Source organism: Grus americana, chromosome 7 (assembly GCF_028858705.1).
Source record: "Grus americana isolate bGruAme1 chromosome 7, bGruAme1.mat, whole genome shotgun sequence".
NCBI classification, from domain to species: Eukaryota; Metazoa; Chordata; class Aves; order Gruiformes; family Gruidae; genus Grus; species Grus americana.
The window spans coordinates 15,225,093-15,247,952 of NC_072858.1; the positions used below are offsets into that span (position 1 = coordinate 15,225,093).

The window sequence follows — 22,860 nt, forward strand, 5'->3', positions numbered from 1 at the left end:
GGAAACTCTCGACGCCGCGGCCGGGAGCGTCGGGCCACGCTGGGCAGAGCCGGTCGGCAGCAGGGGAGGGGTAGGAGCCGGCCATGCCCCCGCCCCACCGGCGGCTCTGCCCCCCGCCCGGCTGCGCGGAGCGGGAGCACCGACGGGCCGGGGCCAAGACAAGTTTTGCAGCAAATTACGGCAGCGGCTTTCATTTATTTATTTATTTAACTAAATCACTCACCTCCCCGCGAGCAGGCGGAGGCGCAGCCGTGGCAGACGGCGGGGCCGGCAGCAGCGAGTGCCCCGTTCAGCCCTCGCGTGGCGTCGGTGTGCGCCGCTGCCCCGGGGGGAGCAGCTGGGACCGGCCCTCGTCTCGGGGGAACGAGCTCCCCTCGGTTCTCCGGGGGAAGGTGTGCCCCAGACACCTATCGCCTCTTCCCATGATACCCCCTCGACGGGCTTGGGCACCCGTGGGGGCTCTCCTGATCGCCCTCGTGTCCCTGTTCTGGGGTCTGGAGATGGGGGAGCCCCCTTCTCCTCCGCGGCTTTTTGGCTTTTGAAATTGAGAACACCCCTCTGGAGAAAAGGGGCACGGTGGATCTGGGACCCCTCCAGGAGGGGATCCTCTGGCTTCAGCCGTCGAACGGGATCAGCTGGTGGCCCACGGGGATCGCGGCCCTGCGACATCCCCAGGGCCCAACACCCCCGCGGGGGCTGGCAGCCAGGACCCCACTCCCCAGCAGCCCACGGCCACAAACTCCGGGACAAAACGTCCCCCTCCGCCTCCTGGTACCTGCCGCTCCTCTACCCACCTCAATGCCCTACGCGCACCCAGCGCTGACTTTATACGGCCGAGCCGGGTGGTGATTTTTTTGGGGGGGAGCGTGGGGGGAGATGGGGAAGAAGAAACTCCTTTTCTCGTATGCTTTTCTCCGCTGTCATTCACTCGGCTCCTTTCAGCATCCAGCCAATGGAGAGTGAGGGCCCGGGAGCAGCAGGCCTGTGGTAGCGTGATTGATGGGCAAGCGGGGCGGCGGGGCGCTCGCACTCGCACTCCGCCGTGCTCTGCTCCGCGCCGCTCCGCGGGGCTCTCGGCTCCCCACCGCCCGCGGCGGCGAGGGGTCCCGGGGGCACCTTCGTGTGTGCGCGCGTGTATGTGTGTGGGTCTTGGGTGAGTGGCTCCTGGCTTGGGGTGGTTGTGTCTTGGTGGCGTGGGGGTGCTGGGTCTCATCGGAGAGGGACCTGTGTGCGTGGGTGGGGGGGGTCGCGTCTCTGCTCTTGGAGGGTGTTGGGTCCAGGGGGTGTGTGTGTGGCGCGGTTGTGTCTCGAGTGTGCAGCTCCTCTGCCTCGGCTGGGCACGGCTGTCGTGTCCTGGGCTACGGGGTTGTTTAGCTCCCGTGCCTCGGTTGCGCATGGCTCTGCTGTTGTGTCTTCGGGCTGAGCGTGTAGCTGTCGTGTCCCGGTTGTGCGTGGCTCTGCTGGTGTGTCTTGGGGTGCGCGACTGCTGTGCTATGGGACTCAGCGCGTAGCCGGCGTGCCCCGGCTGTGCGCGGCTCCGTTGCCTGCCGTTGCCGTGTTTCGGGGCGGTGCGGGGCTGTGCTGCCCTGCCCGGGGTGGAGGTCCGGCCCCGGTGCCCCGGGGCGTTGTGCGCAGCTCCGCTGCCGAGACCGGGCGGCGGCGGCGGCTCCCGGGAGGCGGCATGGAGCACCTCGGGGCTCACCACCTGCACCAAGGCCAAGCCGAGCCCATCAGCTTCGGCATCGACCAGATCCTCAACACCTCGGAGCCGGGCAGCTGCATGGTGTCGCACCCGCGGCTGCAGGACTCGACGGACTACGGGCTGGGCTGCATCGTGGGCAGCGCCTACAACACGGTCACGGGTGGCTACGGGGCGAGCGGCGGCGCGGCCGGCGCCTACACCGGCACCTCTTGCAGCATGGGCGGCCTGCCCGGCTCCTACAACGTGAACATGGCGGTGAGCATGAACGGCAACACCTTGAGCTCGGCCGGGGGGGTGATCCGCGTCCCGGCCCATCGCCCGGTGACCGGCGGCGTGCACCAGCCCCTCTCCGCCGCCGTGCCGGCGGTGAACGGCATGAACAGTCTCACGGGGCTCACTTTCCCCTGGATGGAGAGCAACAGGCGGTACACAAAAGACAGGTTCACAGGTGAGTCGGGCCACCCGGGACCCTTCCTTCCCTCCCTGCTCCCGCCACCCCGCTCCCTTCCCCGTCGCCCGACCTCGGCGCGGCAGCCAGTGCCCGCCGGTGAAAGCAGGATCCGGCCCCGGGTGGAGAGAGCGGCCCGGATGGCCCTAGGAAGTCGGTCCCGGAGGAGGCCAGAAGCAAGAAGGGGTGAAAAATCAGGCGCATTCAGCCGCCCGCCCCCAAAAAAATGCGTTGGCTTTGGCGTTTTTATTGTTATTTTTGGGGGTTTTGTTTGGTTGCTTTCTTGTGGGTGTTTTTGTTGTCTTTTTTTTTTTCTTCCTCGGATGCGGCCCGAGAAAGGCGGGCAGGGAGGAAACGGGATGGCAAACTCCGCACACCTCCCGCAAGCCCCGGGCATGGGTCCCCGCCACCCGACCCAACACCCGGGGAAAGTTTCCTTTAGATCAGAGGAAGCACAGCCCGGGCCGGCGGCTCCGGCGGGGCACGGAGGGAAGGGAGCTCGGCCGCCCCGGCCCTCGCCAGCCCGGGATGGCCGGCCCGTTGCCGGCCGCTCGTAGGGCTGTGTTTCCCCTGCATACCGTAACCGGGCTGTTTTTCCCCGGCTGCGGGTTTCGGCTCAGCCTTTCCCTCGCCAAAAGGGACTTTTTGCAGCCCGGAGCCAGGCTCGGGCTGGACCACTTTCCCGACCCGCCACCGTTTCCAGGTGTATCTGCGTTCGTCTTTCGGCGCTAACAAAGCAAAAACTCGGAACAACGAAAATAAAAAAGCAAACAAAAAAAGCAACGAAATTGCAACGGGGAAAATATCAGCCCCCCGCTCCTGCAGCACCCGCACCAGCCCCTCTTCCCGCGGGGGGGAACTAAGGCCCGATTTTTGCAAGTTCACGTTTAATTTCGACCCGGTGGAGCTTGGCTCGGGTACGGCCGCGGGCGAACAAAACCGGCCGTTCCCCCGGCGGGCACCGGGCTGAATTTCACGGAGCCTCTTCCTGGCCCGGCCCGATTGAGACACGCCGCGAGTTTTCCCCAATTATTTTTTCGTGGGAGGGGGAAAGAAAAAATATATAAAAAACTCCCAAAGCACAACGAATCGGAACTCCTGTTTCCAGCCCGGGAAGTTATTTCCTGCGTACGAAACGCCAGGCCCGAGGACGGCGGGGTTACGGCTGCACCCAAACGAAATTAAACCGGGTCCCGTTTGTTCGATGCGCGGAGCCCCGGTTCGGCGCCGGGACCGGCTGCCGCTACGGGCCTCTCCTCCGAGGCACTTCTCCAGGCAAGCGGCCACCTTCCCCGCCGCCAAAGCCGACCGGTGCCCGGCGGGTGCCCGCAGCACCCGGGGAAGGCGCCGGGGCCGCCGCCGCTTTCTTGCAGCCCGTGCGCGGGTGTCGGCGGGGAAGCGGCGGCTTCGCAGCGGGGGGTGTCCCCAGCCCAGCGCCCGGGAGCCGGAGTCCCTCTGCTGATGTGTCGCTGCTTGCTTCTTTGCCTCTCATCCCCCCCCCTCCCGTGTTCCCCCCAGTGGCCCTCTCACCCTTCACTGTAACACGCCGTATAGGTCACCCCTACCAGAACCGCACGCCTCCCAAGAAGAAGAAGCCGCGCACCTCCTTCACCCGCCTGCAGATCTGCGAGCTGGAGAAGCGCTTCCACCGGCAGAAGTACCTGGCCTCGGCCGAGCGCGCTGCCCTGGCCAAGGCCCTCAAGATGACGGATGCCCAGGTGAAAACCTGGTTCCAGAACCGGCGCACCAAGTGGAGGTGAGGGGCTGAGGGTCTCGGCGGAGCCGGGGGGCAGGAGCTGGGGCAGCCCCGGCAGAGCAGGCGCGGCTGCTGCCAGCTCTGCCAAGGGCATTGGCGGCTGCGTGTCGGGGGTGCGAGGCCTTCTAGTACACACAGAAGGGGGGTCATATGTGTGCGTGCATGTAAATGTGTGTGTATACATGTGTGGGAATGCGTGTATGTCTGCACAGCCATGCGTGTCCAGTGTCTGTGGATATGAATGTGCACGTGGGGTGTGTGAGGCCGTGCTTGTGCGTGCATACAGTGTGAGTACATGCACACCTGTGGGTGTGTGTGCAAGCAGGGCATGCATGTATAACTCTGCATCGTGCGTGTGAATGCTATTGTGTGAAGGCCCTGTGCATGTGGATGTGCGCACATGCAGTGTGTATGCGTGTGTGCCTGTGTGTGAGCATACGCATGGGTGTGTATGCAAGCCAGATATGTATATGAATGCGTGTGCAGCGTGCGTGCAGGCAGTGTGCATTGTGTGTATGCTGTGTGAACACACTGTGTGTGTGCAAGTAGGTATGCATGTATGCAATGTGGATGAATGTGTGTGTGAATATGTGTGTGTGTGTGTGCAGTGTGCTGTGCGGGGGTGTGCGCGCTGGGTGCTGGCTGTATCACCGGGATATCACCCGGCTCCAGCCGTGATATCAGCGGCTCCAGCACCACTTTCCCCGGCAGCAGCGTGCGGGAGTCCTCGGCCCGGCCCGGCCCGGCGGGGTGAGCCCGGGGCGGCAGCGAGCCGTGGCGGGGCCGGCTGTCGGGGGGCGGAGGAAAGCGGCGGCAGGACCGGACCCGGGGCCGGACCCGTCGGTGCGCGGCCGCGGGGGCAGCGGGACTCTCCGGCGCCGGGGCAGGGCTGCACCCCGGCGTGGGTGCGAGGCGCGGGCCGGATCCTGCACCCGGGGCTGCCAGGATATCGGGCCCTGCATAACGCGAAAATTTTCACTCCCGCGGGGTTTATGGCACATCCTTGCCAAATTTTTTTTTTTTTTTTTTTTTTCCCCCGGGCGTGCCGGTAAAGCCGGACAGGAGGGGAGGAGGAGGTCGGGCTCACACGGAGGTTCCCGGGCTCCGCTGCCGTTACCCTGCCCCTCCCAGGCTGCAACTTCCTGGGGTGTCCCTGGAAGACGCACCCCACTCCTGGGTGCATGCCTTGCCCTGCTCCGGGCTGGGGACAGGCACGTTGCGGGGGGGACACGGGACCTGGGCGAGGGGCAGCCCCCTGGCAGGTCAGAGAAGGGGGGTTACTGGGTGCTGAGCACTGGGCGCAGGCAGGCAGTAGCTTCATCAAGGCGGGGGAAAAGGGCTTCGCCAGGTTCCCCCGAGGGTGAATGGGACAGTGATTGCCTGGGCATGCTGGGGCTGGGTAAGAAATGGGGGACAAGGAACTTGAATCCACATGTGTGGGTGAGTCCCGTCCCTCCCAGCAAGTCCTTTCCTAAGGATCCCATGGAAGAGCAGCTCCCCAAGTGTCAGGAAGTCTCCAGCTGGAGTAATCTCTGTTAGCTGAGAGCAGAGCCCTGGAGGAGGAACAGTCCTGTGGAATGGGGTCAGCTACGTTTTCCAACCTGGTTTCCTAAGGAAGTGAGGCAAATGTGGCTTGGCTGGCTCTCTGTCTGTCAATACTCTTTCCATCTGTTGGCTAAGTTCAGCCCCCTTTGACAGAAGAGCAAAGGATACAAACCTATTCATACGTTTTACAAAAAATAGCTGGGTAAAGAGAAACAAAATCCTGGTTCTGCCTAAGGGAAAGGCTGCAGCTTGACCTCAGCCAGAGTATTATAGATGGGAGAATCCCCACCAGTGCGAGCCAGAGGGACTCAGGCCTGTAAGCTCTGCTTGTTTGTACCCATGCACATTGGGTGTTGCAGTGAAGGTGTGGGTGCCCCTGTCTGAGCACACGCCTGGCTGGCTGCCCTGGGTCCCTGCACGGGGTAGTGGGCTCTGAACAGTGTCTGGAGCACTGGGCGCTGGAAGGAGCTGCTTGCAGGCACGGTCTGAGCTAGGGAGCGGGGAATATCTGAGAAGAGAGAGTTGCTTTAAGCCCTCTGAGGCATTTAACTGCTTAAATAAATGCACGTTAGGGGGAGAGAGCCTGGCCTCTGCCCCTTGCCTGGGTGTCTCTGCTGCAGTGAGGTGGCTGTGTGATCCCTTCTCCACATTTGGGCTCTTGCTTGAGACACAGGCATTGAGGTTTAGTTCATTCCAAGCAGATTTGAACCCGCAAATCCCAGCCTGACATGAATGCATGAATGGGCCAGCTGCTTGGAGCAGGGAGGTATTTGGGAGCCGGGTGTTCGCAGACACCATGATCCTGACCGCCCTGGATGTGGGGCTCTCTCCCTCCTCCCGGAGCATCTCTTCATTGTGCAGGGAGTCATTAAATATTCATTGAAGCAGAGACAGAGCTATTCCCGGGCTGCATGGGGAGGGCCGGTGCTGCTCTGAGCCCCCTCTCCCCAGGATGTCTGACGTGAGATGTTGACACAGTGATTAGAGCAGGGACTGAGCCCCGAGCTACCTGCTCCCCGGACGGGAGCCCTGGCCTCATGCCTGGAGGCTCAGATGCCCCAGAGGCCCATCACCTGCATCCAGCCCTCACCCACTTCCCTGGCAAGGACCCAGGGACCCCCTGCCACTTCCAATCCCCGCAGCCAAAGAAGATGAGACGTCTCATGTCCCCCTGAGTTGCTAAATTAAAAAGCTGCCGTTTCCCCTGTCACTGATCCACTGAAGCTGCCAGCAGAGCATCGGCTGGGCCCAGGGGTGTGACTGAGGGAGAGTGAGCTTTGGGGAACATCCTGGGACTGGCCCCCAGGTTTTCCCAGTAGCGTCACTGGAGGTGCATGGTGATGTTCACCAGTAAAAGCAGAGGTGACCACAGCCTGCAGCCTCCAGACTGACCTGCCATCTCAGCAAGGGGGTGTGTGGGATTTTCATTGTGGATTTAAGTGTGTTCAGGCCATTCCTACCTATCCCATCCCCTCCTCCTAGACAACCCAGAACTGGGACTCTACCAGTGCTGGAAAGGACCCTTGCAGGCCCCCTAACCCCCGCCCCCCCTCGGCGGGATCAGCTCTGTTGGTGTCATTCCAGAGAGACGTGTCCAACCTCTTAAAAATGTTTTCCTCCACCCTGCCCAGACAGTTTATTCTGGGCTTTGATACTTCTCACTGCTAAAAATGTTTCTAGTATTTAGCAGACGTTTTGCTGGTTTTTGTCCTAGCTACCATGGGCGTGTTGTTGCCTTCATCCAGACTCTTGTCAGCTGGCCACCGCAGCCCGGCAGCGGAGCTGGCAGGCCTGGTTGTAGGGAAGGCGATGCCCAGGGTGATGTTACCCGTCTCCCAGCCGTGTGGCACTGCCAGTCAGTGATGTCTCACCTGGCTCCTGCCCCGCGCTCCTCGCTGGGACATTGAGTGCTTGGCTCTCGCTGCTGGGCACAGAGCATGTTTGCAGGGAAACGCACCTTTTGCAACCCCATCGTGTGCCCCTTTGGGTGTTCTGGCTCTGCCTGGATTTTTCCCGTGGGCAGAAAATAAACCAGAGCTCTGGGCTGCTCCCGCCTCTCTTTGATCAGAGCAATTTTTGCTGGGGCCAGTAAGATAGACAACTCCATTCTCCGGTTTATGGCATTACTGGCAGCTTGCGCAGGGGATGTGTGACCACGCCGTGGTTGGACACCCTCTTTTCCTACCTGCCCCCCTCCCAGCCCTAAGCATCCAGCGCAACACTTTCTCTCCAGAGATACCCCTCCTTTGCTCCCCCAGGCCCCCCTAACTGCTCCCTCTCTCCTAGGAGGCAGACGGCGGAGGAGCGGGAAGCCGAGCGGCAGCAGGCAAACCGCATCCTCATGCAGCTGCAGCAGGAGGCCTTCCAAAAAACCATCAACCAGCCCATCCAAGCCGACCCCATCTGCGTCCACAATTCCTCTCTCTTCGCCCTCCAGAACCTCCAGCCTTGGTCTGATGACTCCACCAAGATCACCAGCGTCACCACCGTCGCCTCCGCTTGCGAATAAGGCTGGCACCCGCCGGTGGCACGTGCACCTTCTGCCGGCGGGGCTGTCCCCGGTGGGACCATGGCATCCCTGTTTGTCTCCAGGGAAGGCTGGCACCCTGTGGTCCTCCAGCCACACGTGCATCCCACACATCCTGCCAGGGAAACTCTCCATGAGGACCAAAAGGAAGGGAAACCACACCAAAAACTCTCCCTGCCTGTGGAGTTGCTGGAGCAGCGGTGGTGTCTCACCTTCCCACCCCCACCCCCTGCCCCCCAGCCCTTTTTTTCTCTTGAAAGTCTCTGGTGCCAACCATGAACTTGCTGACGTGGTGCCAGACAAAACCCCAGCCCTGACAGACAGGGCTGCCAGCATTCACCCAGCCGGGGGAGAGAAAACTTCCTTCGGAATCTGCTGGTGGCGGTGCAAAGCCTGGCGTCACCTCTATAAATCTCTGTGTGTGTGTGTGTGTGTATATATATATATATATAAAGTATGTGTATATATATATATGTATACTTTGGACTGATGGCTTGAAACAAAAGGAGGAGGCTCCCTGGAAAGCGCGTCTCTGCCGTGAGCCTCCTCGGGTCGTCTGCGCCAGAGACGTTCGGGGATGCAACAAATGGAGGAAACAGCAGCAATTTCTGCTTGCGCCAGATGGGAACCCTTCGGATCTCACCTCGCCGTCTCTCCTCCCCTTTTTCATTAATTTTTTCTTGTGAGGGGGGAATAAGAGAAGGATCTGACAGACTCCTGAGGACGGTAAATATGATATCTCAATTGTATGAAGATCCCAAACTGTCCCTGGCTGCCACGGACTCCGTGCCCATCAGTGTGTGTTTTAATAACGAGAAGACCTTGGTGGCAGTTTGTGGGGGTAATGCAGTTTCTTTCTGTGGATTATTTCCATATCATTTGCAAAATGTTGTCCAATGTTTTATTTTACCTGTTTCCCTTTAGAAGGCAATTCCTGATGGCAAAAAATGGATTTCACTCTCAACCATTTAACTTAGTTGTTTCTTTAATTGTACTGAGGGAATGAGACACAATTAAACAAAGCACTTCTTATAGCAAATGCCAGGAATATATAGATATATATATATACAGTATATATTTTTCAGTTACTTATAATCTAAAACAGCACTGCCAATTTAAGCAGCTAGTACAAACAAGCAATCAGAAAACCTATTTTCAGTGAGATTTTTAAAGGCATTCGTTTGTTTGTTTTTTTAAGTTATGCACTTATAAGGTGGTTTATGTGTATTCATTTTATAAAGTGCTTGTGTAATTTATGTGGAAACGAAAAAGAAAATAAAAAAAATCTCCAGGGTACTAAATAAATCATTTAAAGCCTTGATCTTCCCTGTCTATTAGTTCCCCGAGAGGAGACAGCGTATCACAACTACTGCTGAAGCCTCTGCTATTTTTTTAAAATGAAAATAGAGTTAGCATTTCCATTTGACTTTGCTCAGGTCCACTTGGCTTTGGAGGCTCCAGAGGTAATTTGCTGTATTTTAATCCCCGATCCTGTAAACATTTTCAGGCTTCAGCCCGGCAGTGCTTTAATCAAAGCCCTTCTGGGGGGCTTGTGGGGGGTGGCAGGAATTGCACAGGGGCTTGGCCTTAAACTCATGTTAAATAATGTCTTGAATGAGACCTGGGAGTGGGGTCTCTCCTGGGCTGGGAGGGTCTAGAAATATTTGTGCCTGAAACTTTATATAAAAAGTGGCATTTGGATATAAAAAAATCTACAAGAGTACATTTTAGAGGCAACCTTGTAGGGAATTATCCTAGGGACCCTGTTTTCTGTTCATGCTCAGCGTTGTTCGGGGACATCATCCCCAGCTAGGCAAGCCTTTCTCAGAGGAAAATCAAACCGGTGGGAAAACTCGCATTCCTTACGGCCAGGGAAGCTGTGTTGACTTCAGCCTGGCGTTTCCTTCCAGCACTGGGGATCACCGGGTAAAGGATGTTGGAGGAGAGGACTGGAAAGGGCGGCCAGCCAGGAGCTGCTGGCAGGGACCCCCCGACGTGGCCCTGGGGTCCAGACTGCCTGTGGGACGTGGGTGACAAAATACCCCAAGCCTTTGATACCCGACGGTCGATATTGCTCCTGGAAGCTGGGTCCTCTGGGTGCAGCATTGCTGGGAGCTTGTTAAGGAAGCGTATGAATAGCCTGCTTTATCCAAAATCTGTTATTGTAGGATTGGGCTGAAAATTTATGGTGCTGCAGGATTTTCCCATCCTGCAGTCCAACGTGTGAGGGAACACAGAGAAACATCTGCAGCGATGGAGAGACAAGCAGTCAAAAAAGAAAAAGAAAAAAAAGAAAAAAAAAGAAAAAAAAAAGAAAAAAAAAGAAAAAGAAAAAAGAAAAAAGAAAAAAAAGAAAAAAAGAAAAAAGAAAAAAAGGTAAAACACAGGAAAATAAGCAAATACAGAGAACATGCATTTTTTTGAGATATCTTTAAAAGATACTGATTACCCCCCAAAAACTGCTAAAATAAAATACCTTTTTTCCCCAAGAGAAATTTCACAGAAGTCTTTTGTTTGAATTCTATTTCATACTACAGACAGATTTTTAGGAGCTGATTAAGCTAATTATTTAATACGTGCCCAACTTTGACTACAAAGATTATGCTGGGGTCAGGGCTTACTCCTTCAGGAGGCATCGCTGTGTAAAAATCTTTAATGGTTTACAGTTTGTTGCAGTGTACGTTTTTGTTTTCAAGGTTTCTGCATAGGAAAAAACACCAACCACAAAATAAAAAAAAAAAAAAGGATGATAGAGCTCACTGTCGATATTAAAAGTGTTTTCTATTTTATTATTATGACACATCAATATCGTAAAATTTAATTCCAAGACAGCCATTTTATAATATCCACATTATTCAGTTCATATTCCAAAATGTTCCCCAGCAAAGTTGAATGTATAATAATGCACATTCGAGGGCATGTGTTTAGATACAATATTTAGCTACACCTTGTTCTTGAAACTGTTGACTTCCTCCTTTTCTTATCAATCTTTCCTGTTAAAAAAAAAAAAAGACCAAAAGAAAAAAAAAAAGGAATCTTGATATGAAATGACAATATATGTAACATTGGAACCAGAAAAATAGTTGTCTGGTCTTTCTTGTCCCTGGAACAATTGCTTCTGGAAGGGGTTTCTCTTAAAATATTTCTCCTGGATTCATTTTAAAAATTGGTTTAGTGGCAGGAGGTGGTTTTTGATATCTGCATATGTGCTTCCAGTTATGAATATGATGATCTGTACCTAGACAATAAAAGTTGCCTGAAATATGATGGAATTAAATCAATAAGCAATGACATGAAACGATGACACATAATGATACGTTTTGTAGACTGACATCACCTCAGCCATATCCTGGGGCCATCCATACCACGTTGAAGGCTGATTTAATTTTTCCTGTTATACCTATTTGGAAACAAGAATAAAATTGCATTAAGATGCCTTAAAAGTAATTTCCCCCTTCCCTCTACCTCAAAATATAGCGAATCCCAAACGTGAAATGGGAATTAGGAAGAAATGTTTTTCCACTGTTTGCCTGTATCTAGGAAATACAGACCAAGGTAGAGTGAACTTGGGCTGGAGGGGGAAAGCCTGCGTGATACCTGCAGCCGAGGGCACACGGGCATCGCGGGAGAGCGCGCCCAGGTCGCGCACACCTCCGATCGCCCGCAACGCTGCCAGGGACCGAGAGCTATCGATCACGTTGGGTTGGCTATAGATACGCTGAGATTTTGAAAGCAATATCTGGGCAGGGGGTGGGGGAAGCACCGTCTTTGCGTTTGCACGAGCAAGCGGAGCATTAAACATCTGTGCGGAGCTGGAAGAGACGAAGCCCAGCTGGACAGGCTGCGGTTGTCTGGGTTCGGTCCCAGCTCAGCAAACTATGTGGGCAGGAGGGAACCAGAGGTCTGGCCCCCATTTAGCCAATTAGTTAAGCACATGAGTCATCTAAACGAGGATCAGTTGGTTTATCTTTGTGAAGGGATGGGCCTAGGGAGAGGCTGAAGGGTCTTTGCTGGAGTCTCCTGAATGGAGCCTGCATTTGTGTTTTTTCCGGGGCATGGGCCAGCAGGTTTGGTCCCTTGCAGTACGTGCACATCCTAACTTATACGTGAGTATTTGAAAAGATCACGTGCAGCTTTTCTTGGGCTGCATTATCCCATCTATGGGGCATTTGTTGGATATTTAATGCTATTTTTCCAGCAGCAGCATCTGTGAGAGTCACCTGTATGTGGCATTTGCTGGAGGAAGACCCAGGTGAGTGTATGTGTCCTCTAACGTGATTTGTATAATTGATAATAAAAAGAGGCTCTGACCCCACAAACACCCACATACAGAATCATTTTCATCACCTCACTGGGACTGTAGATGCATATTTTTAGATGTGCTCCTAATTAACCAACCTTCCAAAAAAAAAAAAAAGCTTAAAAGCGGGGCTGCTGACTCGGCACAGCATCAGCAGGAGCCCAGCCCCGCGGGAGGCAGCCCCCTCCTTGCCACCGAAGATGGCTTACGGGCAGTCGTGGGCTACATGGGGCAGAAAACGTGAGCTGATTTACTGACAAAACTGAAAATGGCTTTGCTGAAAACTGTTTGGGTTACAGTAAAAAGCCAACCCTGTCTGGGGTTCTGGGACAGCTGGAACTTTTTGAATTAATCTTTTTTTTTTTTTCTTTCCCCCCTGCCAGAAGCAGACTGGCTGAGTGACACTGATTTCTTTGTGAAACAGTGAGCTTTGGTGGCCACTTATTTGAAAAATGTTTGTGAAATAAGATTTGGAATTATCAAAACATCCCAGGTGGAAATTTTCTAAATAAAAAGGTCTTAACTTGTGAAGAAAAATTTAGATTTAAAAAAAAATAATTTAACAAATCTTAAGGGAAGAAGAAACCACACAAAGCTATAGATTATCACAACAAGCTTCTGCTGGAGCCAAACCAGATTGTCTCCTTTCTTGCAGATCTTTTGTTTGTGAAGCTGGCTGGGACTTGGATTTTTTAATTGTTGTTGTTGTTGTTGTTAGTATTATTTTTGCCTTCATTACAGTAGGAAATTTCTGTTTGATGTGTCAGTGCTTGCCCAAGATTAGGTCAGAGGTTCTTTGCCCCTGTTCCTTTCCATTGATAAGAAACTCCTTGTTATTTCGGTAGTTTTAAATGGATTCTAGACATTTATTCAAGTCAATCTTAAACCTGTATTCAAAAAGATGTATTTTTTTTTCCAAAGACACTAAAAAAAATCTTGATTTTTTTCCAAGTCTAGAAATTAATTTTTGCCTATTTTTCTTTTTTTTTTTTCTCTTCTCCCCAGCTAGTTATGGTAAGCACGAGGCTGGCTCCGATAGCTTTTAGCTGTGTAACTCCTAATTACACACCAAACCTCCAGCCAAAACTGCATGCGGAAGGTGTGCGAATCCCCTGTTCCAAAGAGCTGCAAACCCCTGCCCTGCGCTTCCTTGGGGCTGGAAATTCAGTACTTACCCTCAGCTCAGCCGCCCTTTGCCTTTCTGCTTCTGCAGCAAATAGAAAATGAGCAGAAATAGATGGGGAGTCCCCACTCTAATTTTTGAGCAGGAATGAGCAAGGCTTGAGAAAACTCGTTTTCTTGTTGCCTGCAAAGAATGTAAACCCGCTGGTCTGAGAGCTGCTGTTAGCTGTCTGTCTTGCCTAGATTGCAGCCACCTAAAAATAACAAAGCAGTGATTAAAAAATATCAATCAATATATGCTTTTTTTTAACTGCAGTTGGGAAGCAGTACAAAGATGGGGATAGATGAAAACATGGAGAAAAGCTCTGTTTCCCAGGGACTTTCCTGCTCAGCAAGAGTGATTTGTTTGAAAGTCGCTTTGTTTAGCGATTGGTACCTGCTGTTGCTGATGTTCACCTTTTGGCCACGTGTCAGGGCTGGCCAGACTCTTCCTCTCTGGGCTTTCATCTAGAAAGCATTTGGTTTGTGATGCCAGCAGGAGCGAGATTGAGCCTGGGCTATCGGGTACGCTGGATGTAAATGTGCTGAGAGGCAGGACTTGACCCCAAGTTCTCCTCATGTAAAGTGGCAAAGGGGGGAAAAAAGAGGTATAGATGGGGAAGGGGCTTGCTCAGGGTCGTGAGGAAGTGACACAAGTGCACTGAGTTCTGGCCAGGCCTCTGCACAGCTCTCCCTCTCCAGGGGCAAGAGCCTCCCCAGCTGATCTGGCTGTTTTCACAGGAGAGCCCCGAGAGCCTGGGGGAGAAGAAGGAGTCCTCAGAGGCCAGGCTGGGGGAGAAGAGGACAAATGCCAGCAGGTCCCTGGGAGCCACCCTGTATCAGAAGGATGTTCTTTTGAAAGCTGCAGAAAAAAGGCACCAAGTCTCTTCAGGCCCATGGGGTATGGGAGCAAGCGATGGGGGCACCTGGGACTTGGGGTCGTGGTCCAGTGGGAGCCTGGGTTGGGCAGAGGAGGGCTGTCCCCCAGCAGGGACTATACCCAGCCTGTCTGACCCCGCTGCAGGTGGCATGTGCTGGAGGAGCTTGCAGGGTCTGGAGATGTCACATCACAAGGCTCCTGCTGAAACACAGGTCCTGGCTATGGTATCCCCTGGTTGACATAGGTATGGAGCATGGCAGTAGCTGCTGGGCTGCATCCAGGGAACTGCCCTCCTTCAGACCAGGATGAAGCTCCGGGAAGTTTTGTACACACTTATGACACTGTTGGATTTCTGCCACTTCCAGGCTGTGCTCTCCTGCTGCTGGAGGGACCCCTGCGATTGCAGAGGGACATGCCCCCAGCACCTTGTCCACTGACATGGCCACTCGTAGAGGCAAGCAAGGGATCTGCAGAGGGGGCATTACCCACTGCCTCCCATCCTCGTGAAAACACTTGAGGAGATCTGGCTTTCATTTTGGGATGGAGTGAAAACAAATGTTGAAACCTTATCGGTTGTTATGACAGGTCTAAAACCTGCCTTGGCTGTGGCTCATACAACCGTGTCCAGAGGCAGGAGGTGGGACGCAGACCGGAGCATGGTCTCCAGGGAGCAATGCAAGAGGAACGTCTTGGTGGACCCACAACCGTTCCCACACAGTCTCCCTCCAGGCCTGGTTCTTTGAGGATCTGGGGGTACATATACCCTCAAGCAGAGCTGTGCTGCACACCACATGCAGAAGCGAGACTCGTAGCAGTCAGGCAAGGAAGTGCAGAGCACACACCGGGACCCAGGGTACATGAGTGTGTGCACCAGCCCCTGGGGAAGCATGGCACAGCTGCAGCAGAGGAAGCCCAGGGACAGGCAGAGACACATCTGTAAGTTATCTGGTGGAAAGGGTTTCCTGAGAGAGCTTGCTGCCGACAAGTGGGATTGCAGGAGGTAGGTCCTGGCTCCAGCCCTGCTCCCCTTCCTGGAGGAAACCCTGACTGTGGCTGATAGCTCAGCCCAAACTGTCCCTGGTGGGATGGGGGTAATGGAGACATCCCCCATACAAAAGAGATGGGGTGATGGGAATTGGGTGGGTATTGCCTGGCAGCACTACAGATGCTGCCTTGCGTGGCTCTGACCTCATGGTCCCTCTTTCCTTCCTTGTGCCCTGCCCTTGCCCGCCATTTCAGGCTCAGCAAACACCTCTCCTCCCCCCCTTATTTGCCTTTATTTAGAGGGCCTATGGATGTTTTCTGGGTGGGAGCCAGGGGACCTCAGGCCCCTCTGTAGCAGATGGAGAGAGGGCACTTGGCTGCCTGGTTTCCTCCAAGGGAGAGGGTCTAGGGCAAGATAACCCCTTGCACAAGTGCCTCCAGATAAATAGGGGTCAAAGCTATCAGCATTGCCCCCAAAATGTGTGGTCAGCACCCCTTCACAGGTGATCCTGGTACATGGTGACCTATAGAGCTGGCCAGAGCTGCAGGATGGTGCATACCAGCTGGAGTGAAATGGTGTCCCAGTGACCACCTCTCCGGCCAGACGTGCACGCCCATGGGTGAGTTAGACACGCAGGACAGGGAGGACACCCTGCCTCTCTACTCACCGCTGTGCTGGAGGGGGAAAGCTGCCGGCGAGCATCCCTGCGTGCCCCGCTGCCAGCCCTTCGCGGGGGGCGGGGGGGGGGGGGGGGGGGGGGCATGCTGGAGCAAACGGTGGGTACCGAGCTCCATCTAGGGGCCAGCGAGCGCCCGGCAGCCGAGCTCCAGGCTAACCAGGGGGTGGCTCAAACCGGGAGCACTGGGAAGGCAGCTCAGGAAGCAGGGCAACCTAGCCGAGCCCCAAGTGCGGTTTTCGGGGCACAGCATGTCCCCAGAGAGATCTCGGATAAAGCCAGCACTAAGAAATTCAGCAGATGGATTCCCCTGAATTCAGTATTCCCCACCAAGATTTAGAAGTGAGGCTTTCCATGGGACGTCCCGTCTCCTGATGCTTCGTGTGATGGGTAGGTCTGAAGGATGTTGGGGTGGGCTGGTCAGTGTCAGGATGGCATGTGTGAATGTGTGCAGGACCATTGCTCGGGGATTGCAGCCACACTGAGGACACAAAACTGAGACACCTGTGAGCATCCAACTCCCTGAGCTCCAGCCAGGCATTGAGAAAGAGGTTTGGCTCCATCCTCTCCCAGCCATGCACCCCTGCCCCCTGGCTCATGGGGTGCAGTATGTACTGGGGTCAAGCAGCCGAGATTTTTTTAAGCACAGAGTGATGAGCTTTGGTCAAAGCATGAGGCTGCAGCAGCTCTCTAGGATAACCAAGAAGCTGCTTGCATTAATCAAAAGAGAAAAAAAATATAAACCCAAGAAATGCTAAAACAGGTAAACAAGGCAGCAATGATTTTCTCTTTGTGACATAGGAAGTCAATAAAGATCAAGGAAATCACCTGTATTTTATTATCACACATTCATATGTTTAATGCTATTGAAACAAGAGTCTGGGGTGAGTTGCAGGAAATCAGAGCACTTAATGGTGCAGACACAAACCTTCTCTCCTCCCTCCCCAAAGGTGATGTGAACCAGTTCAAGCAAAGTGTCTTCGTCTCTTAAAATAATTATGTGATTTAGAGACACTTTCCCCCAGCTCACATCAAATGACTTTAATGGGGTCTGCTCATGTGTGTGTCAGTTTAACAAGTTATTGCTTTTTAAAGCTGCATTTATTCCCCAGTATTTGCTACGAAAGTAATTCTCTCTGAGAAGGGATTATTAGGATGTTAGGGAGTGTTTTCATTGGCTAGAGCTTGACGATGGTGACGACAGGGTAGAGTGTTTATGGGTAATAATCAGGGGAAAGGCCAACAAGGCAGATATCATGGTGGGATGCTGTTATAGACCACCCAACCAGGATGAACAGACAGAAGAAATATTCTATAAGCAGCTGGGAGAAGTTTCAAAATTGCTAGCCCTTGTTCTTGTGGGGGACTTCAACTTACCAGGCATCTGCTAGAAATACAATACTGCAGAGAGGAAAAAGCCTAGTTTCTGGAGTGTGTGGAAGATAACTTTTTGACACAGCTGGTGAGTGAGCTAACTAGGGAAGGTGCCCTGCTGGACCTGTTGTTTGCGAACAGAGGTCTACAGAGGGGTCTGGACAGGCTGGATCGATGGGCAGAGGCCAACTGTATGGGGTTCAACAAGGCTCAGTGCCGGGTCCTGCACTTGGGTCACAACAACCCCATGCAGCACTACGGGCTTGGGGAAGAGTGGCTGGAAAGCTGCCCGTTGGAAAAAGACCTGGGGGTGCTGGTCGACAGCTGGCTGAATATGAGCCAGCAGTGTGCCCAGGTGGCCAAGGAGGCCAACAGCATCCTGGCTTGTCTCAGAAACAGTGTGGCCAGCAGGACTAGGGAAGTGATGGTCCCCCTGTACTCAGCACTGGTGAGGCCGCACCTCGAGTGCTGTGTTCAGTTTTGGGCCCCTCACTACCAGAAGGACATTGAGGTGCTGGAGTGTGTCCAAGGAAGAGCAACAAAGCTGGTGAAGGGTCTAGAGCACAAGTCTGATGAGGAGTGGCTGAGGGAACTGGGGTTGTTTAGCCTGGAGAAAAGGTGGCTGAGGGGAGACCTGATTGCTCTGTACAACTGCCTGAAAGGAGGTTGTACCCAGGTGGGGGTTGGTCTCTTCTCCCAAGTAACAACCAATAGGACAAGAGGAAACAGCCTCAAGTTGCACCAGAGGAGGTTTAGATTGGATATTAGGAAAAATTTCTTCACCGAAAGGATTGTCAATCATTGGAACAGGCTGCCCAGGGAAGTGCTGGAGTCACCATCCCTGGAGGTATTTAAAAGATGTGTATATGTGGCGGTTAGGGACATGGTTTAGTGGTGGACTTGGCAATGTCAGGTTAATGGTTGGACTTTATGATCTTAAAGGTCTTTTCCAACCTAAATGATTCTACGATTCTATTTGTGTTCCACCATCACTTGGCATTTATTCTACGGTGCACTTAGTAGTGAAATAGTGCCCAGAGGGCAGAGGCCAAAATGTGATCTGAAATGATATGCTGAAATTTTGGATAAACATCCTCTGGATGGTCTGCTAGCTGTGAACTTACTCTTCTTTGTTTCTTCTTTTTAGCCTGTTTTTTGGTTTGTTTTTTTTTTAAAAGGGGGGAGTGGGGTGGCAAGACTTTTGAGGGTGCTTGCATGTGTGGGTGCATTCAGATGAGTCTGTGGGTGTGTGTATCTATCACCTTTGCCAAATATTTTTTTGTCCTCTCTGGCCCAATCTTGGTCAAATTTTGGCTGCTCCCTTGGCCCTCCTCAAGCTCAGGTTGAGCTCTGCCCTCCCTGCCTGTGTCCTTCTTGCCACCCTGCCTAAAATGGGATTTCCCTGGGGCAGAGGAGAGCTGGAAGCAGTGTCTGCCAGCCTGGGATGGGGACCTGAAGGTGCATTTCACACCTGCCACCGTGTGAGTGTCAGATGCCCTGGGTGGGCCATTACAGGTGACCCTGCTGTCCTTGTCCCACAAAGACCTTTGGTCAGTGTTGGGGTGAAATGGGCTGTTTTGGGGGCTGGGTGAGCATGCAGGGGCACAGCAGGAGCCAGGCTGCATTTCTACCTCCCCAGCCATAGCTGGGCCAGCTGAGGAGTGGTTTCCCCGGACATTCAGGATGATGCAGAGATTGCTTGCTAATGTACAAAATGGGAAGAAAAGCTGGGAAGAGTCAGAAATGATTTGGTTTTGGTAGGAAGGAGGGCAGGGGAATGCATGGCAAACCTGCTAGAGTGCATCATTTCCTGCAGTGAGGAGAAAGCATTAGCACTGCAGGATAAAGTCCAGGTGAGCCCTGCTTGGTGCAGTCCTCAGTTCTGGTGGGATCACTGGGGAGGTAGAGCACTGAGCCATGGGCACATCTGCCTGGAGCCATGGTCCTCTGGGAAGATGCTCACTGAGTGAGCTGCTTCATTTACCTGTTGTGCTGGAGGCACTGGGAATCTCCCAAGCAACTGAGCTGTGTCACTGAAGCAGCTAATTTCTCCTCACAGGTGTATTTGGGTGCTTCAGGTAAGGGTAAAGTGAGGTGTCACATGTAAGTCATCAGAGCGATCTGGGGACCAAAGGGGACAGTGACAGCTCAGCCACAACCAATCTGTATTTCTTGGAGAGAAATGTCACCAGCACAGACAGCAAGAAGTTCAAGAGAGAGGGCTCAGCAGTAAAAGAATTGGGCTGTTCATGGCATAAATCTTGTGTTAACAGGCTGCAGGATGGTCTCAGCAGGATGTCTCCAACCTCAACCACTGGTACAAGGGAAGAAAGGGGTACCACCTAGTGGGGAACCAGGATGACGAGATGATGCTCTCTGCAGAACGCCATCACCCAGCCACAGCCCTCATCAGGCCATGGGGTCATGGAACTGAGCTGGCTCCAGCAGAAGCAGCAGGACAACCTCCTCCACGGGACGCTAGTGCAGAGGCCACTGATTCTGTCTGGTGTTCCACTGGCTGCTGCAGCCCATGAGAGACTCCTTGTGTGCCTGCAAAAGGAGCTCAGGGAACACTACCCCAGCAGCAGGATCAAGTCACTCCACTGAAGCAGGCACCAACATTGCAAAGAAACGTCCAGGGCCACAACCAAGAAAGTCTGGGCTACTTAGCTGTGCCAGGGCACTGGCTTTGGTTTGCAGGTCTCCTCTCCTGGCACCACACACCTTTGCTGGGTCTCTCCAGGGGGTGAAGTAATCCAGAAATGGAGGTAAGAATATGAAATGTTTCGGTGACTTATTTGGATGAGAGATTAATGTGTGTTGTGACCAGAACGGATCCTTCTAACAATTCATCTGACCTACTGGATCTCCCAGACACAACATTTTTGCCCCTTAGATGGTGCTTCAGATCACTCCTTCCTCTTGACTTGTAGTAAATTTCCTAGAGGGATGTCTACATTTGATTAAAGGGTGTCTGTGGTGGAGAACCAACTGTCCTATCCCAGTCCTACAAGACTTCTCACACGTTAAAAGTTGCGACTTTAACCCCAAATTGCTTTGTGTCGAATCCTGAACTCATTGAGCCTTTTGTGTCTCTTGAAGATTAAAGAAGCAGCTTCCCATGGAAGTAGGTTTTGTTCCCATCTAGTTTAAAACTTTTCTGGAGGAAGAAATCAAATAAATTCTCATATCCTTTGTGCCCGCAATAGCTGTGATTGCAAACAGTGCAGTCCCTGTCCCGACATAAAGCCACCTAGAAGCACTATTGCTCTCTGACCTTCCATCTCTACAAAATCAGAACAAAACACTCCAGCTCCTTGTAAATGGTCTCTCCTGCTCTTGGCCTGTTGCCTGCATCACCCAATGCTCTGACCAGACCCTATCCTTGCCTGGTGCCCTTGGGTGGTTACAAGGGAGCTGGAAGTTGTGGGTTTCCTGGGGGAAGGAGCCTCAGCTCCTTTGCATTAGTCTATTGCTGGGGTTATTCGCTGACAAAGGACTAACAAATGGAGCTCAAGTCTTCCCAGACAATCTCATGTCACTACACCCATGCTGCAATTGGGGACAGTGTAGAGGTTTTTTGGGAACCATGGATTCAGGTCTGCAGCAGTACAGTGATGGAATTGTAGGTATAATGGGCCCATTATGGCACTTGTGCTGGAATGAGGCACTCCTGAAACTCGTCAGTGCACACTGGTTGCGTTGGAAAGTGTATTAGCAGCCTGAGTCCATCCAGTCCTTTTCCCTCCCTCATAATCCTATTCCTCAAGTGTTCGTTCACTTGCCTATTTCACAATTAAAGACTAATTACAGGCTTTGCCTCAAAGTTCTTGCCAAGGGACATGGTGCTGCATCACCCAGCCATCCTCCTGTCACCTGCAGCAGTGGGATGCAGGGTTGAAGGACGAGCCCTTCCTGTGGAAGTGCTGAGTTCTGACGCCAGGTTGGAAATGATTCATTTAAAATGGTCTAAGGTGGGTTTTCTGAACCTGTCAGCCTGGGCCTGCCCTGCGTCAACACAAGCACCTGAACATCTTGAAGCATCGCAGTGAATGGAACACAGCGTGAAACCTGGCCTCGATTTTCCTCTGGAGATGGGTGTTTGGTCGTCATTCCAGCATTCTGCTCAGGAGTTTGTTCTGAGGCGCTGCTAATGTCTGCCTGAACAGGGTAAGTGGTTGTGCAGATCTGAGCCCCTTTGCCCATCTCCTGGCTGGAGGAAGGGAGGGAATGCTGTGGGATTTATGGCTGGGGAAGCAACACCTGGGCTGCAGCAGTCCTGGGTGGGTTGAGCAATGCCCACATTTAATGCGGAAAAATGCCCTTGTCACCAAACTTATGCAGTGACCTACAAGCTGCTTGTCATGCCAGGTTCCCAGGGCAATACTGCCACAGCTTTCCAGGAAATTGGGTGGTGAGAGGCTGGTGGTAACAGCTGAGGTTCACCCTGTGCTCCAACCTGAGGGTTGCCCTGGCAGGGAGGGTCTGACCCGTCCTCAGAGTGCCAGCCTTGTCCCCTGCTCCTTCCCTGCTGCAGCACCTCCTCTCTGCTGCCTTTAAAACCCCAGGCAGGGGGGGCTTGGTGACATCTATATATTTAGAGACAGCAGGGATAAGGTAACTAATTTGGGAAATTACTCCGGCCATCAATTCCCTGAGTGATTTTGTGGGAGAGGTTTTGAATGATCAGCCGAGCCTCACGCGCGCTCCTTGCCATTCACTTGGGCTTGAATTACCCCTTTTATTTTACTTCCTCCTTGTTCTCATTGCCACACCACTCAAACTAAAGTTATTCGCCTACAACCACAAACGCAGGGATATATCACCGGGAGTGCTGTAGGGCTGTCGCCATATATAATGCTCTGAGCTCAATATTTATAGAGCTACACACGGCACAAATCATATCCAGAAAGCGCGTTGAGCTGGAGAGCTAGGTATAAACTCCAGAAATATCGCAAGCCATCGCTCACAAGAGACTGCCCGGCAGACCCGCCGGCCATACATCACGCTGTAATGCCATCTGAGTCCACGCTCGGTGCTGGAGTGGATCAGAGGTCACTGCCAAGCTTTTCTTCCATAAATCCTGGGCGCTGGCTCTCAGCAAGTTTAGGGGCTGGGCGTGCTCTGAGTGCTCCTTCCTCCTGCTTGCTGCCACTGACACCGAGCTGTCCCAGTGCTGTGTGTGGGCATTTATCTTTGGGGTCTTGTCTTCCCTTCTCCCTCTCTGCCGGTTATAGGAACCAGGGGGGGAAGGGAGGAGAGATGTGATGGATCTCTCAGGTCAACTGTACAAGCTATAGGGAGCTGACTCTCATCTGAAATGTCCTTTTACTGGAATTGGGGGGGTCTGAGCCCCTCTTCTCACCTCTCTGGGTCATGTTCTCCCTCATTGCCCTGTCCTGTGCCTGCCTGCCCGCCCACATAGCAAAGGCACAGGCATCAGTCCCAAGAGAAAGTCCAGGTCCCTCTGCCACTGCTTTCTCTCCTTCTTGTCTCTTCCCTTCCC

At 53.3% G+C, this 22,860-nt stretch overlaps 1 protein-coding gene and 1 long non-coding RNA gene across 3 annotated transcripts; both read left to right on the forward strand.

Moving 5' to 3' along the window:
- The first annotated feature begins 901 nt into the window (after positions 1–901).
- TLX1 (T cell leukemia homeobox 1) lies at positions 902–10,304 on the forward strand. Of its 2 annotated transcripts, none has more exons than XM_054832747.1 (3): positions 902–2,150; positions 3,669–3,906; positions 7,738–10,304. In XM_054832747.1, the coding sequence occupies exons 1-3, from the start codon at positions 1,682–1,684 to the stop codon at positions 7,958–7,960; spliced, it is 930 nt and encodes a 309-aa protein (XP_054688722.1). In that variant the 5' UTR covers positions 902–1,681; the 3' UTR covers positions 7,961–10,304. The 2 variants fall into 2 exon arrangements, with proteins under 2 accessions (XP_054688722.1, XP_054688724.1); XM_054832749.1 differs by having other exon boundaries at positions 910–2,150; positions 3,705–3,906; positions 7,738–10,302.
- Positions 10,305–12,039: 1,735 nt separating this feature from the next.
- LOC129208873 (uncharacterized) lies at positions 12,040–21,143 on the forward strand. The gene is made up of 4 exons (XR_008577901.1): positions 12,040–12,084; positions 12,177–12,230; positions 14,181–14,340; positions 19,628–21,143. It is a non-coding gene; the product is annotated as an uncharacterized LOC129208873 (long non-coding RNA).
- The last annotated feature ends 1,717 nt before the right edge of the window (positions 21,144–22,860 follow it).